General features: G+C 44.6%; 1 protein-coding gene across 1 annotated transcript in view; it reads right to left on the bottom strand.

The window, feature by feature from the left end:
• The window catches only part of GUCY1A2 (guanylate cyclase 1 soluble subunit alpha 2), a gene marked incomplete at its 5' end in the record, with an annotated part of 158,983 nt that extends 157,588 nt beyond the window's left edge, over nt 1-1,395 (bottom strand). Inside the window, one exon of the mRNA XM_082011315.1 lies at nt 1,144-1,395. Coding sequence (XP_081867441.1) covers nt 1,144-1,395 — 252 coding nt within the window. The remainder of the gene's footprint in view (nt 1-1,143) is intronic.
• Between the last annotated feature and the right edge of the window lie 16,209 nt (nt 1,396-17,604).

The following is a 17,604-nucleotide window of genomic DNA, read 5'->3' as shown; positions in this document are numbered from 1 at the left end:
AAAAAAATCAATGGGAAAGACAAGTCTTAACTGAAACTGGACGACTCTTAGCCATGTAATGATCTGCTAACCTCTCCCATTAAACAGCGTGTCTACTCCTGGCCAGCCAGGTCGACAAACATCGAACAGGAAAGAGTATATTAAAACCAAACTGGCAGCTGATGGTGACAAGACTCATAAGTCATTTCCAAAACCAGATAACAATGTGCAAAAAGATGATCCAATGCCACAAAACATCAGATATAGTTGTCTCATAGATTAAGAATACTTGTTGCAATTAATGTTTTATACCTTAAGATGTTAAAATAGCCCAGAGAGCAAACAAGCATTCAGTTGCAGCTGAAACTTCACGAGGAGAATTTAATGATGGTCACAAAGGTATTTATAGGAGCACAAGAGTAACAGAAAGGTTGGAGGAGAACCTTCAATTTTACATGTGTCTACCAGAACTCCTGAGCCATTGATTTCAGTCTTAGCAAGCAATACCAGTGTACGTTATGGGTCCTACCTAAACTCACTCCTTATTTTAGCATACGCAATGCTTCACCGATTCTCAACTACAGGTGTAGCTATCCAGATAATCGTAAATCATGGATTTCAAAGTACGCTTTAAAGAAACCGATCTCGCAGGAATGTCAGAGCATCTGGGAGGCACCGGGAAATCTGTTGCTGAAATAGCTCTGAACACAAAGTCGAAGCTGCTTTTTTTTTTTTTTTTTTTTTTTTTTTTTACCCCGTCCAGTACGGAAAAGCCCTACAAACGTAAGAAGTTCACACTTCTAGGGTGAAGGATGCCATGCATCACACAGGTGCAGCTTGTTACAAAAACCTGCTGCTAGCACCAGGTAGCGACAGGCGCTTCACGATCCTACGATTTCATTCCGAAAGGGACCCGCGGCAGTGACAAACCCAGCCGAGCCGGCGGTGCGCGCCTTCGCGCCTCCCGACCCGACCGCCAGCGCCGGGCTGCCGGGGCCGCCGCTCCCGCAGGGCCCGGGGCCGCCTCCGCCGCGGCGGCGGGCACGGCGGGGCAGGAAGCGGCGGCAGGGGGGCGCGGGGCGCCGCCGCCTCCCTCCCGGCGCAGACCGGCCCGCGGGGCCCGAAGGGGCCGGGCGCGGCGCTCCGCGGGCGCGGGGCACTCACCGCGGGGGCCGTCAGGCGGCGGATGCTCTCGCCCAGCGAGTCCAGGTTGACCCGCCGACGGCGCGGAGCGCGGCGCGCCCCGGCGCTGGCCGCGGCGGCGGCGAAGGGGGCGTCGGCGGGACCGGGGGGGCTGCGGCTGCCGTTCCAGCAGAGGCGGGACAGGGGACACTCGCCCTCCTCCTCGGGGCTGGTCTCCGGGCAGTCCGAGCCCAGCGAGCTGAAGGACTCCGAGGAGACCTTGCGCCGGGACATGGTGCGGCGGGGCGGCGGCGGCGCGGCTCAGCGCGGGGCGGCGGGCAGCCGCGGCGGGCAGCGCCGAGCTGCGCGGCCGCGGGGGCGGCCGCCTGGCATGGCCGCGGGTGCCCCTGGGCGGGAGGCGGCGGCGGAGGCGCCGCGCCCCTGGGCGCCGCTGCCCGGCTCCGCGCCTGTCCGGGGGAGCGCGGCTGCTGCGCGGCGCCGCGCCGGCAGGCTTTAAAGCGGCGGCGGCGGCGGGTGCCCTCCTCTGCCTCGGCCGCCCGCCCTCGCTCTCCCCTCCCCCGGCTCCCCCGCTGCTCGGCGGGAGTCACGTGCTGCTCGGAGCCTTTCCCCCTCCTCCTCCTCCCGCCTCCCCCCGCCCCGCTCGCCGCCTGTCGCGCTCAGCCCCGCGCGCCGCGGCCCGCAGCCGCCGCCCGGTCCCGCTCCCCCGCGCCGCGGGGCTGCTGCCCCCGCCCCCGGCGGCACCGGAGGGGCGGGCCGGGCCGACGGCCGGAGCCGGCGCGCAGCCCGTGCTCCCGGCGCTGCCGGCTGCCGGGAGGAATCCCCGCGCCTGGGAGCCAGGCGAAGGGGGAGCGGGAAAACGGGCCGATACCCCCGCGCCGTCTCCGCGAGGAGCGGAGGTACCCGCGCAGGGTCTGGGGCGCCCCGCGGCCCGCCCGGCCTCGCCGCCGGCGGCGGTGCTGGACAGCTCCCTGCGCCGGGAGAGGCCGCGCCCGGGGCGGGCGGCGGGGTCGCAGTGGCTTACCGGCAGCGAACTTACCGGAACGGCATTCGGGAAGCTGCAGCGGAGGAGAGAAATCCTGTCAGAGAGGTGGGAAGGCGAGATGCGGCCGTCCGTTTGGGGAGGCAAAAGTTCTTCTCTTCTTTGTGCGAGCGCTGCTCCCGCTAACGTTGTGGGTCGTGTCCAAAAAAGAAAAGAAGAAACTAAATTCATTCCCCTGTAGCAGCCCTGCGCTACAGCCCCGCAGAGGAGAAAGGAGCGGGGTGGAGGACACAAAGCAGAGGAGCTTGGATACAGGATGACACCCTTACAGGCAGTGCAAGGTGTCTCCTTCCCAACTTTCCCTACCCATACTCTCATTTTACAGACACCTTGAGGGTTTCATGGCAATAGTGATAACCCCATGTAGTCCTTCCTCCTGGCAGAAAGGCTCCAAGGAAAATGATCTCAGCAGTAATGGTTCATCCTACCATCAAGGAAGACAGCTTGTCATGACTTTATCTTCTTTCAAACAGAACTTACTTTAAAAAGGCAACAATTTTTATTTTCTTTTTACTCTAGTTTCCCTCTGTATTATGACATATGTTTTACAACCTTATCCTGTTACAGGTCTCGGTGCAGCCCAAACAAGAACGCGTCGGAGAGACTGGGAAGATTTCCACAGGTACAAAGGATCTTTTGAGCATGGCCCTAGGCAGCACAAACCGTCTGTCTGCTTTCAGAAGGGGCACAGGTCTTTGTGCATGCTGCTTTTAACTAGGACATGACAGTCATCGCCAGGACATTGCTTTCAGTATCATCATCCCTGTTTCTCTTGGCTCACCCAGTTTCTGTTTCTTTTTTTTTCCTTTTTTTTTTTCCCCCACTGTAGAAATATATATGTGGAGTAAGAGAAGCAATGCATCTCCTTTTGTCATGCCACACTTCTTAAATTTCTGGGGCTTGAAGCCTGTTGCTTGAAAGGACGCATAATAAAGCCAGGGTAGTCTATGCTACCTTCTGTTGTCTTTTTAAATATTACATTTGGGATGCAGAGACTTTCTTTTTGCAGTCTTGGTGATACCCTCAGCAGCCCTAGGACAGGACTCAGACATGACTTCACCTGAAACTTAATTCACACATAAACATCCAGATCCGTTGTCCTCTTCTGTCTTTCCTCCTCTAGTGAATAACAATATTCATCAGTACCTTAGTGCAGAGAGACAAGACAGTTATTCTGCCTTTTCCTTCTTCCCTCTATAGAAATCCTCATTTAAACAGATTCTTCAAGACCTGCTGCACAATCCCTTACGTCTGCCCTCAGTCCAAGCTCCTGCCATTGAGAAGATTCAGAAATTAAGGGGTCGGGCAGGCATCCTTTGGTGCCAAACACCATCCCTAGTTCAAGGTACTCTGTGTTAAGGTGTTAACTTTCTTCACATGCTTCAGTTTCCAGTAAACTTATTTCCTTCTCATAGACCATATTATACAGTCCTCAGCGAAGCAAGCTTCCACCAGTTTCCTGGCTGATGCAGTGACGGTGACAACTGGGTAAAAGAGCCGCACAGTTTAGCATTGAAAATGCAAATACATATTTATAAGTCTAAACTGCTAAAATACAGAAGTGTCAACTGGTTCCATGTGCAGTACTTCAGCTGTAGGGTAAGCAACTGGCTTGTGCACATATTTGCATTTTATTCAGCATTAGGGGAAAACGGTTTCAAGATGACAAAACTGGCACTTCTTCAGTCTTCACTTTTCTTTTTTTCTTGAAGTTTTAAAGTAGCATTTCCCAATGCAACTTACCATTAGTGTTTGACAGCACTCTTGACTTCCCCTTGCAGCATTAAAAACGACTTTCTTCATGACCCTCATGGGTATATTCCTTTTATGTCTGTAATGCGGTGACCCTGAAATGGGACAGGAAATGCTTTGCTTCAGTGACTATTCCTGAGGTCAAGATTATAATTGTTATTATAACTGAATGCACTCGTATGCCAAGCCCACTCTTCTCAAGAATGTAAAAGACATTTTCCTTCAGCATCTAGACAGTGAAGTTTTTACTCAGAGTAAAAAATGCGGTTAGGGCTTCAAGTCTTCTTCTGTTCCAGCTGAAGGAGCACTTTGCATAAACCCAGACTCAGTGTTGCTCTTCGCTGGCTATTCTGCTCAGCTATGATCTTTAAAACCTATGGAAGCAAGCCTGATACCTGCCTGGTCCGGTTACAAAGATGCTGGTAATCTGCATATTGCAACTCTATTTGGGATGCATGATATAAAATACATGGAATTGGATAGAGGCACCAGCTGGAAAAGTACCAAACACCATCACAAGATGACTTGAGCTAAACAGAAACAGACAGCAGAAGATGCAAGATGATGCAGGTCCTGGAGGTGAGTCTGGTGAGGCCAACAAGTCATTCCATCCCTGGTTAATTATTCTCATTTTATTTCTCCTCATCCAGACACCACCTTGGCAGAAGCTAAATACCACAGGGAGTTGCTTCATCTGACAGTCAAATGCCTTTGACAGCACATAGACATAGATAGTTACAGCACGTAAGAGAACAAATGTTCTTCTTTTATACATGTTTCATCAGCCCAAATCTGCAGTTGGCAGATTATTGCATGAATAGCAGAAGTGTCTGTGAAATGTGTAAGGTTCACCAAAACAGTGCCTGTGTAACTCTTCTATCATACTACAACAGAGTGCAATTTATGTGACCCACATATATTGCAGGCAGTTTGAGAAAAATATGAATACTTTTATTCTTTTACCATCTCTAATGTATAATTGCTCTTCTAAGAAAATTATTTTGGAATGTACAAATGTCTTAAAAATTTTTATCTGTTTTCAAATTTTTGTCTTGGTTCTAGTCAGCAAAACTCACAATACTGAGTTCAGCCCTGACAGAAAATGCATGGTCTTTAATTTCCATTAATTGCAACATGTTACTTTATTGTTATTTATTCATGATTTTTAGCTACTTGTTATTAACTAAGCATTTCTCATCAGCCATTACATGCTGGAGCTTTGATGTTATTATTTTTATATACAGATGCTGTTTTTTCTGTAGTTCACAGAGCCTTGGAAAATTAAAATAACAAAACCAACTTCATCATAGTGCATTACACTGTCCTGTCTGCATTTGCTGAGAAAATGTTAGTCGCAGAGTTGCCAGAGTATTTAAATTAATCCCACTTAGGGATTAGTTGCATATATCACATACATCACATATATATTTCATATCATTTCACCTATTACATTATATGTCTTTTTATAATGACCTTTTTATAGCACTGCTGAACCTATAAGTACTTAATTTTCCTTTAATAGAAAAGATTGTTGTCCTGGGATCGATGTCTCCCACAGAGAAAGTAAACATCTGTTTTGCAAAGCATTTCTAAAGCAGCAGGAGACCATTATCCTGTGACAACATTCTATTACAATTACTTTATTGCAGTCAGGCAAAATGAGTGATGTGTAGCAAATTTATTCTTTTTTCACATTCTGCCAAACCTTCTTGCTCTTTATCCAATGACTTCCATCTGGAGTATTGCCTGGAAGGATGGCTGGGGCATTCTGCCATTTGTCATTAATGATCTGTTGAATTATGATTGGCTTAAAGAACAGATCAATTTTATGTCTCAGCTACTCAGAAATAAAGTTTATGTGCAAGATACAGGAGATTCGTATTGGCCAAAGTTGATGTTCTAATAATCAGGTTATGTTTGAGTCCATCATGTTGCACAGTGTATCACTGGAGGAGTAATGAATCTATGTTGCACTGCGGGACGAGATAGCACATAATGAAGGCAGCAGAATCTGGGTGTTAAAGATCATGAAATGTCTGTAATTTGTGACCCGCAGCACACTTTTAAGAGTTTTATTCTTCTCATGGATGAGAAAAGCAAAGCACAGGTGACTGATGTCATGCATCTCACACTAGACAGCAGATAATAGGAGAATCAGGAATTCCTTGTTGCCTAATCTAACTTCAAGACAACTTCATTCAGAATCAATTGGTTTGAAACATGAATGGCCAGCATCAGATCCATTCATAATTTCAGGGGTTTCACTCTGCCAGCTTGCCAAAGAAGGATCAAAACAAGATGTCAAGGCTGTGGAAGGAGATATGTTACATTAACATCATCACTATTTTACCAAAAAAAATGGTGGAGGAAGCTGCTGAGGGAGTGAAGAAAAAATAAGAATGCCCAAATAACAGTGCTTTGACTCAGATGATTAGGTCAAACTGAGATTGCAAATCTCAGGGAGAACTTCTGATGGCATACAGCTTCAACTAATTGTCTAGAAGGAACACACAGCTGGTTAAACATTCAGATTTAAAAATTTATAAATCATAGAAGAAAAAAATATAACGCAGCACTCAGAACCCCTTATTTCCATTTGGCTTGCACAAAGAGACAAATTTACTGAATTCAACACCGGGTGAGGTAAATTGAACCTTTTCTTGATCAGCACTTCTGTGTCCTGAGTATTTTACAGGTCACAGAGGCCCCATGAGTTCTACCTCAGAGCCACCTATAAACCCCATCCAAATGTAGTTAAAACACCAAAACAAGAAGATGCTGATGGGCATCTAGATGCTGGTCTAGAGCTACCTCACCCCAGCACTCTCTGCAGCTGAGTCAAGCTGCTATTTATAGAACAGCTCTCCACAGAAGCCATGTTTTTTTTTCACTCTTGCAACCATATTTATTCCAGATAAACTTCCCACTATATGCAGTTTTTTTAAGGATATCGATGTCATCAGTCAGGCTAATCTAAAGAAAAGATAATGGTAGCAACATATGAGATTAAAGCCAATTTGCTTTCAAGCATCCTCTGTATCGTAGTGGGAGTTCAAACAGACATTTTTCTAGACTTCTGGAGCAGCTCCCTGTGCTCTTCGTACACCATGAGAATCCAAGAGGGCAAGGACTTTAAGAGCTTCTTGTGTCCTAGGCAGGGGCTGAATTAAACCAGGACCCCCACATTTTCTGAAGCGGCTGCCAGGACTGCCCCATCTCCTGAGGGAAGGCAGAGCTGACGCCCGTGAGGAGGCTGCTCCTCCTGTCCCAGCGCTCTGGCTTGCTCGTAGGAATTCCCCTCGGCTGTCTCTCGCACAGCACAGCATATTTTCCAGGCAGCAGTGCCATGTTCACTGGGCTGGGGATGGGCCAGGAGACCATCGAAGAAGCTCTGGAAGCAAAGGCAAGGAGTTAGCAGGTAAGTCCTGAGAAAATTAGGGTAGTACTGAACCGGTTTTACCAGCTCAAACCCGACCTAAGGGAGTAGTTTGCCAAGGCAAGCAGCGCTGCACTTGTCATCCGGGAGATGACCAGCCTGCAGCAGAGCTTGTACAAGAAGGGTTTTCTTGACTAGCTCATCCAGGACCTGGCTGGGAGCGTGACAGCAGGTTCTACCAAAGGAGGCCAAGCCAGTGTACATAGTACATAGCGGTGTACTACATCTTCTTTAGTGTCATTTGAGCAAGCTGGTCCTTTCCACAAATGTTACACTTTTATTACAGTTCGTCTTTTCACAAATTGACACTTTCTACCAGATGTTTTCCGATTTAAAAATTCTGAAATGTAAATCATTGTCATTAATGTTCTCTCATCAACTGGCCTACGATTCACTCATGCTGGCATATTGACTGATTAGATTACCTTTTTCTTTCTTATCTTAATGACAGGGAATCACAAAATATTTCTCCCAAACTTGTTTAAAAGTGAGACCTCATATCTCATAACGAGTGGGAACACTTTCTCTTGGAAGCTTCTTTGCATCCTATAATGGATGAACTGATTAACAAATTGTCTGCAATGACTTTCTCCCATGAAGCACAAAAAGGAGTAAAGAGGTTTTTCTTATATATAGCTTCAGCAACAGAGTGTGGGGGGAGAGAGAGAGAGTGCTCATACCTACAGAGGTAGATAATAAGAAACCATTAAGATAGTACCTGAGCAAATAAAAAATATCTACACTATCTACCTACAGGATATTATTCACTGAACACAAAGTCAACCAAAAAGTTGTACAAATGAAAGATCCTGTTGAGCTTTTAGATAAAATCTATTGTAATAATATCTACTCTATTTCACCCACAGATGGCAAATGATCCTGTTGTGAAAGCAATTTCTGCAAGCAGGAAAATGTAATGTACATAGCTCCTTACAACACTGGTACGACCATCCTGGCCTTTTTCACTGCATGTATCTTCAAAGTGAACTGCAGTCTCTCTCTGCTTAGTAGTGCATAGCAGTTTTAAGTACTTAGTGTGTTCAGGAACCTTTCCAGGTGTTCAGCTATCTGACCTGCTGATGTTGTGGCTACTTGTATAAAAAGAATCCTAATATTCTAGAGAAATTTTTACAAGAGTTGCAAAATATAGTGACTTAAGCTTTAGCATCAGTTCAGAATCCATTTTTCTGTTCCTTCTATTCTTCTCTTGTGTCTTTAGTCCTTGAAAACTTAATTGCTCTTTTTACCTCATTCTTTATTTTTACTTGGCTCCTTAGAACAAGGCTACAGGTAAATACCAACGTAATTTATTTTCCTGTCATTTAGTTCCTGTCATTTTTTGGGGCATGAAGGAATACAACTTTCAAATATGAGCACTTGTGCTACACGGAGCACTGTCACTCTTGCTGATGTTACTTAGCATGAGGATACCACAATAGCGTATTCCAAGGTTTCTTGTGTTCTTTGCAAAACAGATCATCATTTCCCAGAGGAATATTTTTACGCAGAGAGTAGTGTGAGTATCAGTGGGAAAGCTGTGCACTGAGAGTGTTTAAATAAATATATTTTATAATGGTAACACAACTGGAAACAAATATGTAGTTTTAACTTCAGAATTTGTGTTGGACCCTGTCTAAAATGTTCTGTTGGGGGAGTCGGAATGAGAGAAACAAACAACAGAAGAAAAATACAGGGAAAAAAGCCCAATCCTTTTCTCTCTGAAAAACTCCTAATTGATTCTCAAGTCCTCTTTCATGTCAACATATATTACGCAAAAATATCTGACAAAGGTAGGTTACTGTGAGGGAATCACACATTGGGGTGGGGGAGTTGCAATGTCTTTGCCATAACATCAATATTTCACTTTTGTAGCATGTTTCATTCCAAACTTCTCAAGGCGCTTTGCAAGCAATTACAGAGCAAATGTCTGTGATGTGAATAAGCTTGAACAATCAACCACGATTTCACAGTGGATTTAAAAGCACTGTGAGCCAAATCCAGTAGTTTTCATCCCAACTGTTACTGGCTGGGGTGCTCAGCACCTTACAGGAATCCTCAGGACTTCTCTGAATTGGACCATGGGTGAATCAGTCTCAAAATCTTTTACGAGGAAAAAAAAAATCCGCAGGAAAGGTACATACTGCTATACTAGGAATTTAACTGCTTGTAACAATGCAAAAATAAATTTAGCTACTAAAAACATTTGCTGCTAAAGGAATAATGTTTAATGCCTTTTTAGATAAACAAAACAGATGTGCAAAGTATTTTAACAGAAAAGTGCCATTAAGAGCCTGAAACAGTGGCACTGAGTCTTAAGAGAATGGTATTTAACATTTTGCAATTAAAACCTATAGGTAAACCAGATTCATGGAGTATTTCTCTTAAAAAGACAAGGTAGATCTAAGCTCTCACTGCAGTGGTGCAGCCAAGTGCCTGGTGTGCAGAGTGAACACTGCAGTTCAGATTACCCACTAGTACAGGTTTTAATAATATCAGTTTTTCACTTCGTTCTTCAGCAATAAGATTCGCTAAAGCTAAACCACAGAAGTTAAAAAAACCTTGTGTAAAGCAATAAGAATTTGATGCCAGAAAGGTGAAAATGCTAACATAGCTGGTTTGAACTATTCTTAATACTAATCTGTGCACAATAGAAAGCTCCTGTAAAATATCATGCCCTGTTTTTACCATGAAGTAAATGTATGCCTGCTGTATCATCTCAAATTGACCACACTGTTTTTTTGTCATGGACGTGGTTTGTCTTCAAATAGTGTCATATTTTCCATCCACTGAGACGTGTTTAATGCTTTACATACTTGTTTAACGCAACATGAACAGGGTGTCAAAAATATTAAAAAGCAATTTCTTTGTTGTTCATTGGATACAAATGCAGTGCAATGAAAATGCATTGCAGCAGAAAGAAGTAGGTTAACATTGAAAACATCTATACTACCTCGAATGCTGAACACTTCCCCAGATTTCGAGAAGCATTTTGAACTCATTGCAGGTAAAAAGTAGGAAAAAGCTCATGGCTTTGCAGTGTTAACCTATGCCGTTCATCATATAGCAGAAATTAGTTTTTGCTTACCACAAAAGCATTAAAATGGCTTATTGAAGACAAAATTTGAAAATGAAAGAGAAAAATGTGAAATTACACTAAGGCAAATTATAGGGGCATGAATAAGAAACACTGATCTTATTGCCAAATAAGTTCCTAAATAAACAACTGTTTAAGGAAATAAGGGAAATAAGTAACAAAAGTACTCTGCTGCTGTCCGGGGTATCTTCCTCCCTGTCTGCTGCTGCTGGTAATTCTTAAATGTTTAAAGTTTCAAAAGTTTCTTTCTTCTCTTGTTCTGCTTTCTCATCCTTTCCTGTCCTGTTCTGCTCACTTTTATTTCTAAAAAAAGAAGTCAACATATAGCACATTAAATATTGAAAACAGTAAAAATTCGATTCAAGCAGACTCATATAAGTGTACAGATACACAAAACAGAAGCAAAAAGTCATATTCTCCTATTAGTAAGGCAAGTGTACCTGTTATTATCAAGCAAAGGAATTCCATCATGATCTGAAGCCTTGAGACATATCTGCTAAGAGAAGAATTTTCAGGGTAGTTGGGTTTTAAATAGTGTGAAAGGTCTTGTGAGGGGTCTCTGTACTGATCGAAGTTTCAGCTTTGGTAGAACAGAAATTGGGGGGGTGTTAGGCAGAGAGACAGATTTGGTGTTACAAGGGGCAAATTAGAAATGGATTGGTAAAGGATTCAAATACACACATATGACTAATCAAAGCAGAAAGTTCTGCCGATTAAAACTTGCCAATCTCAGGTTAACTTCTCATGTCTTCTTTTGATTTTAGTGGAAGATGCCAGATTCTGATTTTACATGAAATGAGAAGTCACTGCAAGGAAATCTCTACTTCCTGTAAAAAAAAAAAATCATCTTTTATGGGCCTGACCAGAAGCTGAGTAGCTGTTTATAATTCCACATTAAGAAATTTAATAGTATAAAACTTAACTTTGCTAGCAAATTCTGGGAAAGAACTGGGTCACAGTAAACTTTGATCAACATTACAACTCTTACACTCTTCCTTAATTTTCTTTGACTTAAAAAGGAAATTTGACTTAGAAAGGGCAACAGGATTTGTGTTCTTCATTTCTTCTTCTGAAATCTTTTGGGTTTTTTATTGTTGATGAGAGAACAATGTGCATAATGCATGCATAAGACTCTACACTGAAGACAACACTAATAATAGAATTTTATTATTTTAGAGGACTGGAATTTATGAGGTTTGAGTGCTTTTTTTCTGGGTAGGAAGATGAAGATGACTAACAGAAGGAAAATCAGGTTCTACTGGGAACAGCTGAACCATAAACATGAAAGCAACAGGATTTTAAAAGGTGAGGGGATAAACATCTTAATGCTATGGAAGTTTTGCACCATCTTGGTGGAAATGAGAAAAGCAACAAGCCACTATGCTTGCAAGAAAAAAGTCAGAGGCTGCAACACTCATCTTCAATCCCAGAGAAGTGAGTAGAGTTGGTGTAGAGAGGAGATCCCACTCCTGAAATCTAAGGGAGCACCACTGCTCACCTCAGCACCCCAGCCCTGGGCTGGGGATACAGTCTGGAGCCCGATCTCAGCAGGAAAGGCAGGGCTGTTCCTGCTTTCATGAGGGTCCTGGGGTGCAAACGCACCCCGGCCCCAGCACCCGGTGCCTCCCGGCCCCCCACCCAGCACCCTCACAGGCGCTGCAGCCCCCCCAATGTCCTGCTGGCTGGTTCACGCTGCCAGGCTCGGTGCAGCAGAAAGAGGGGGCATCACTTCGGCTCTGGGGGAGCTAGGGAATACCTCAGGACTTCTGCCCGTCCCTGCTCAGCAGCTTTTCTGCACCTTTGTGGCCATCAGATGAATTTCACAGGCTGTACGTTGTACGCCTCTCCCAGGAGGGCTGCCCACCAGCGTGAGACCCACGGCCTTCATGTCTGCGTAGGATCCTATAGTGATAGCATTACTAATTTTGACAAAAAAAAGGAGATCTCCTTTTCTGACGTCACCTTTTCTTCTGAGAAGGTTATCCTATGAAATACATTCCCAATAAATCCTCTTCCCTCTGCTGTGTCCTCTGCCCTCTCTTACTGAGCACACGGACAAGAGGCATCAGCAGAGAGGAAAAGGACAGCACAAGCCACGACGTGGCCCATACCTGTAGAGTTTAAAAACATACGTCTCCTCTAAGCAGAGAGCAGCTAAAATCTAGGTCCGGAGTCAACTCCCAGGGGTTTCAGCAAGGCCAGGATGTAACCTCATCAGTCAGATCAACAAAGGGCAAATGAAGAAACATACCCAAACTACAGCAACTGTAAAAACACAAGAGTAAACTGTGATGTTCTACAATTGAGAATATTGACCTTATCAAGCAAACATACCAAGCAGCCCTTCCTGGGAATACATTTGTCTGAATGCAGCACCTTTAGTGTCATGTACAGGACTCATTCAGGTTCTGAACAGTTTAAGCTTTTATTTTACAATGCATATTTCCATTCTTCCTGGCTGTGAAGATAACCTTGAAACCTGACCAACACAGGAGTTCCCAGAGTTATGAACTCCCCCACTTCCCATTACTCCTACCGGCATACTACCTTCAAAGTCTTAATAATATTTTAAGAACTTGCATTAATTATTTTATTGAAAACAATTTCAGGAAATAAAATAAGAAAGGACTGGAAATTGCTGCAAAGAAAAGGAAGAGGCATAGAAAGACAGGGAAGAGAAAGGAGAAACAGAAAACAAAGATAGGAAAAGCAGAGGTGAAATGGGCAGAAACAGAGGAGTCCTAGGTGTGAGCATATTGCCCCAAAACCACCCATTACTGTAATGTAAGGGTCTGAGCCAATAAGATGTAAAGATAAAATCTAAATACCACTGGCTCATTTGGCCAAAAGCAAAAACCTGCAGTGTAGGCATTTACCTTTCTCGCTAGTACTTACACTGCTCTTTACAGTCAATGCACAGAAACAGGCACTTCTGGGGGTCCAAGGGAGGATCATTTCATTCTGTCGTGGTTTAGCCCCAGCCGGCAACTAAGCACCACGCAGCCGCTCGCTCACTCCCCCTCCCACAGTGGGACGGGGGAGAGAATTAGGAAAAACCTCGTGGGTTGAGATAAACACAGTTTAATAGGACAGAAAGAAAGAAGGGAACAATAATGATAATACCAACAAAGGAATGTACAAGAACAAGTGATGCCCAATACAGCAATTGCTCACCACCCCGTGATCGACAGCCCGTCCCCGAGCAGCGATTTCCACCCCCCGGCCAACTCCAGTTTATGTACTGGGCATGACGTCGGATGGTAGGGAATATCTCTTTGGCCAGTCTGGGTCAGCTGTCCCGGCTGTGTCCCCTCCCAGCTCCCCGTGCACCCCCAGCCTGCTCACTGGCAGGCCAGCACAAGAAGCTGGACTGTCCTTGACGGCTCAGCAACAACCCAAAGCATCAGCACATTATCAACAGTTCCTCATCCCAAATCCAAAACACAGTCTCACACTAGCTTCTGTGAGGAAAACCAGCTCTATCCTGGCTGAAACCAGGACACATTCTAAAATAGTGTCGTGGTTTAGCCTCAGCCAGCGACTAAGCCCCACGCAGCCGCTCGCTCACTCCCCACAGTGGGACAGGGGAGAGAATCGGAAGAGTAAAAGTGAGGAAACTCATGGTTTGAGATAAACACAGTTTAATAGGTAAAGCAAAAGCTGCGCACACAAACAAAGCAAAACAAGGAATTCATTTACCACTCCCCATGGGCAGGCAGGTGTTCAGTCATCTCCAGGGAAGCAGGGCTGCATCACGCGTAATGGGTTCTTGGGAAGACAAACGCCATCACTCCAAACGTCCCTCCACCCCTTCCGTCTTCTTCGCCCCAGCTTTATATACCGAGCATGATGTCATATGGTATGGAATATCTCTTTGGCCAGCCTGGGTCAGCTGTCCTGGCTGTGTCCCCTCCCAGCTTCCCGGGCACCCCCAGCCTTCTTGCTAGCAGACCAGCACGAGAAGCTGGACTGTCCTTGACTACTTAGCAACAACCAAAACCATCAGCATGTTATCAACATTTTCTCATCCCAAATCCAAAACATAGCCTCACGCTAGCTTCTGTGAAGAAAATTAACTCTACCCTGGCTGAAACCAGGACAAATAGATGGCTACAAATAGGTCAAGTTAATCACTTCTTGAAAATACCTGCTTCTCGATCAACTCTGAAAAGAATCCAGTGTGACTCATTTCATTGTAAATGCTTATACCATAAATAGATGATGTAATTAGATGAGATGATCCTATCCCCGACCACTATGCAAAGACAAGATCCTTCTCTTCATCTTTATATGCATCCCTCATGAAGACAGTGGGAGCTCCTCTTATTGGAGCTTACAGACTGAATTTTGGTCCCCTCCACCAAATAGATTGTATTAAGTATGGTTAGTAGGTAATACAAAGTTATATTTATTGCAGTTAGCTACTAAATTAGAACCTGAAAAATTAGTATAATGCCTGAGAAGGTGGTATAGATCAATGCAAATATAACTACCTGAGCTTCCATAATTCCCCAGTAATGTGTTTAATATAAGCAATACAAATGCACAGATACCAAGAGACGATAAGATTTGGGGCACAATCCTATTTAAAATCTCTATGTGAGTGAAAAGAATGACATTTTGTAAGAATATCAAATATTAAAAAATATTTCAACCGTTGTTAGATGTTGCATTTTAACAGCGACACTCAAACACAGAAGCTGATGAACTGTATGAAAGGAAACATCGCTGATGAGCTCCCATGCTCGGCTACAGTTTGTGCTTACCGAAGTGTCAGGTACTCAAACAGCAGCGGCCTCAACACTTTCTAATTCTAACAACCACAGGGGAAAAAAAAGTTTTGTCCAAATATTATCATTTGGTAATGACAATACTGCCCATCGTTTCAAGCGGATCCATAACTGATCTGAGGCTGCTTTGTCATTAGATAATAAACGGTGGGAAACAGCATCTCTGGAGCAAAATACCACCACCACCATTCAGCCTCACCAGCCCAAGGTCCACACAGCTTGTTTTGGAAAGGTCAGGGTGCCACAGCCATCTACTGGGAGAAGCTTTTCTGCTTCCTTCTGCTGATTTCATGTGCTTTAAAAGGACATAGCACAAGTTCCTTCCTGTGGCGAAAACGAGCTCTTGAGGAGTCTGAGACCTCCACATCATGTTGCTGCTGCTGCCCCTCACAGCTACCCAGGGCAGGTGTTGGATAGTCACCAGGAGCTGCGCTCGGCCAGACTTCCACTGTGGTGCATGCACTGGGGACACTGGGGACAGCCAGCTGAGGCTGGGATAGCCCCCAGCCCTGTGACCTCCACCACAGCCTGGCAAACCAGGTAGTTCCTCAGTGTCCCATCCTCTTCTCACAGGCGGCTCCACAGAGCTCTGCAGTGGAGATGCTCTTTGCTAGGTTTCCCCCTAAGCTGAGAAAGAGCCCTTTATTCTTTTATCCTAGTGATGCAGCGTATATCAGGTAAAATCAGGCAAGGGTACAAGGAAAGGATCAACAGACCAAGAAAGAGAAAAAAGGGTGCTCCTTTCTCTTTCTTCAGCACAGGCAGATGCCAGCAGCTGAGCCAAGGTGCTGCGTCAGGGAACAGCCCTTACCCTTCGCTCATGTTAACCCTCCTGCCAGTTATTTCCCCTGACACAAAAGAAGCCCTTGTGGAGCCACAGAAAAAAGGGAGAAACAGCTAAAGAAGCAAGTCTTGGTTCTGTAACAGCCAGTGGGAACAAGGGAATACTTACAGAAAAGGGAAGGCATAGTTTGTGGGCAAGAGGGCAAAATCTGACTATGGGAATATTTGACTGTGTGACAAATTGTGTAAGGTTGAATCAATGGAGATGGGTGGCGGAAGAAGTAGAAAAAGAGAGTAAGAATCCCTAGGAAATACAAGTGCTATTCCTCAGGAGGAAAGAAGAGTCTTACTTTCCAAACCAGTGGCAAGGAAGAATCAGAAATAAAACCACAGCCACTGATTGACAGTAATGCTTTTACTTCTACAGAATTTCAAAGGAACTGGAAAGGGGAAATGTATTTTCCTGTTTTTTTCCTATAATTTTCTTTTAGGTTATCTATTGCTATTCCTGTCATTGTGCCAGATTCCCAACCAAGGCTTTATTGCCTTGGTGCTTTATTGTACTATCACACTTAGAATGACATAAGCACATGACAGAAAGTCTTTTCTGCTGTAAAGTAGTTACATTTTGGACCATGTCAGATTTAAGATTGATCAGATATTTATCCAAAGCAAAGAATCCCATGGATTTGGATGATCTTCTGGATCAGAATCCACGTGTATAAACTAGGGAAGACAGAGCAATGCCAGAGATAAACATGTTTGCGAAAGGGATCTTATCACAAGAACGTTGTATCAAGGCTGAGCAATGGGGTGATTTTGTGATATAATTGAAGAGCCACAGGGAAGCAAGAGGTGGGGGGACAGGGAGGGAAGCACAGGTTTTTTCTCCTCACACAAACCAGTAATAGGTTTAAAATCTGAGATTTTGCAGAGTGTATGAAAAAGGAATTTGAATAAATAAATATTTTGCATCTGTGTATCATGTCTTTCCATTTAAAATTCCAAGTTCAATCTCAGAACTTCAGATAGAGCTTGCGAGTACTGTAGGCCAATTAAAACCAAACCAACAAGCCTAAGCTTCAAACCTGATCAATAAGTTATAATGACCATTGACTAAACAGACTACTACCATGAAAAGGTAGAAAGGTAGTCAGGGTTTGGTCAGACTGTCATTCCAGCATCATAGGACACAGTGCAAGTACCTTCATGGACAACCATGGCAAGTGGCACAATATCCATATTAACAGAACTGAAAGTGTTTCCTACTTAATGGAAACCCCAGCTACAACTCAAACATATGCTAGGGCCAGACCTGCTTCCATGGTTGTGTCAGAGCCACCACATGGTCCTGTCATCTTCCTGGGCACGAGAGCTGCTGGAGTAAGACCCAGTGAGGGCACAGAAGGTCATAGTCATGCAGCCGTAATTGTGTACATACTTGAGAACTGGTCCCTACCAGGGAAGTCATTTCTTTTGTATTGGGGTATACCAAAGGGATCTGTCTTTTGCACAACTCAGATGACGGCAGCCCATTGACTCTAACCCCTTGGGCATAGATGTCTCACCTCTCCACAAGTGTCATCTG

This window comes from Phaethon aethereus (assembly GCF_964289735.1).
Source record: "Phaethon aethereus genome assembly, chromosome: 1".
Taxonomy (NCBI): domain Eukaryota; kingdom Metazoa; phylum Chordata; class Aves; order Phaethontiformes; family Phaethontidae; genus Phaethon; species Phaethon aethereus.
Note: the sequence above shows the minus strand (reverse complement) of the source record. Positions and strands in the feature narration are given on the sequence as shown.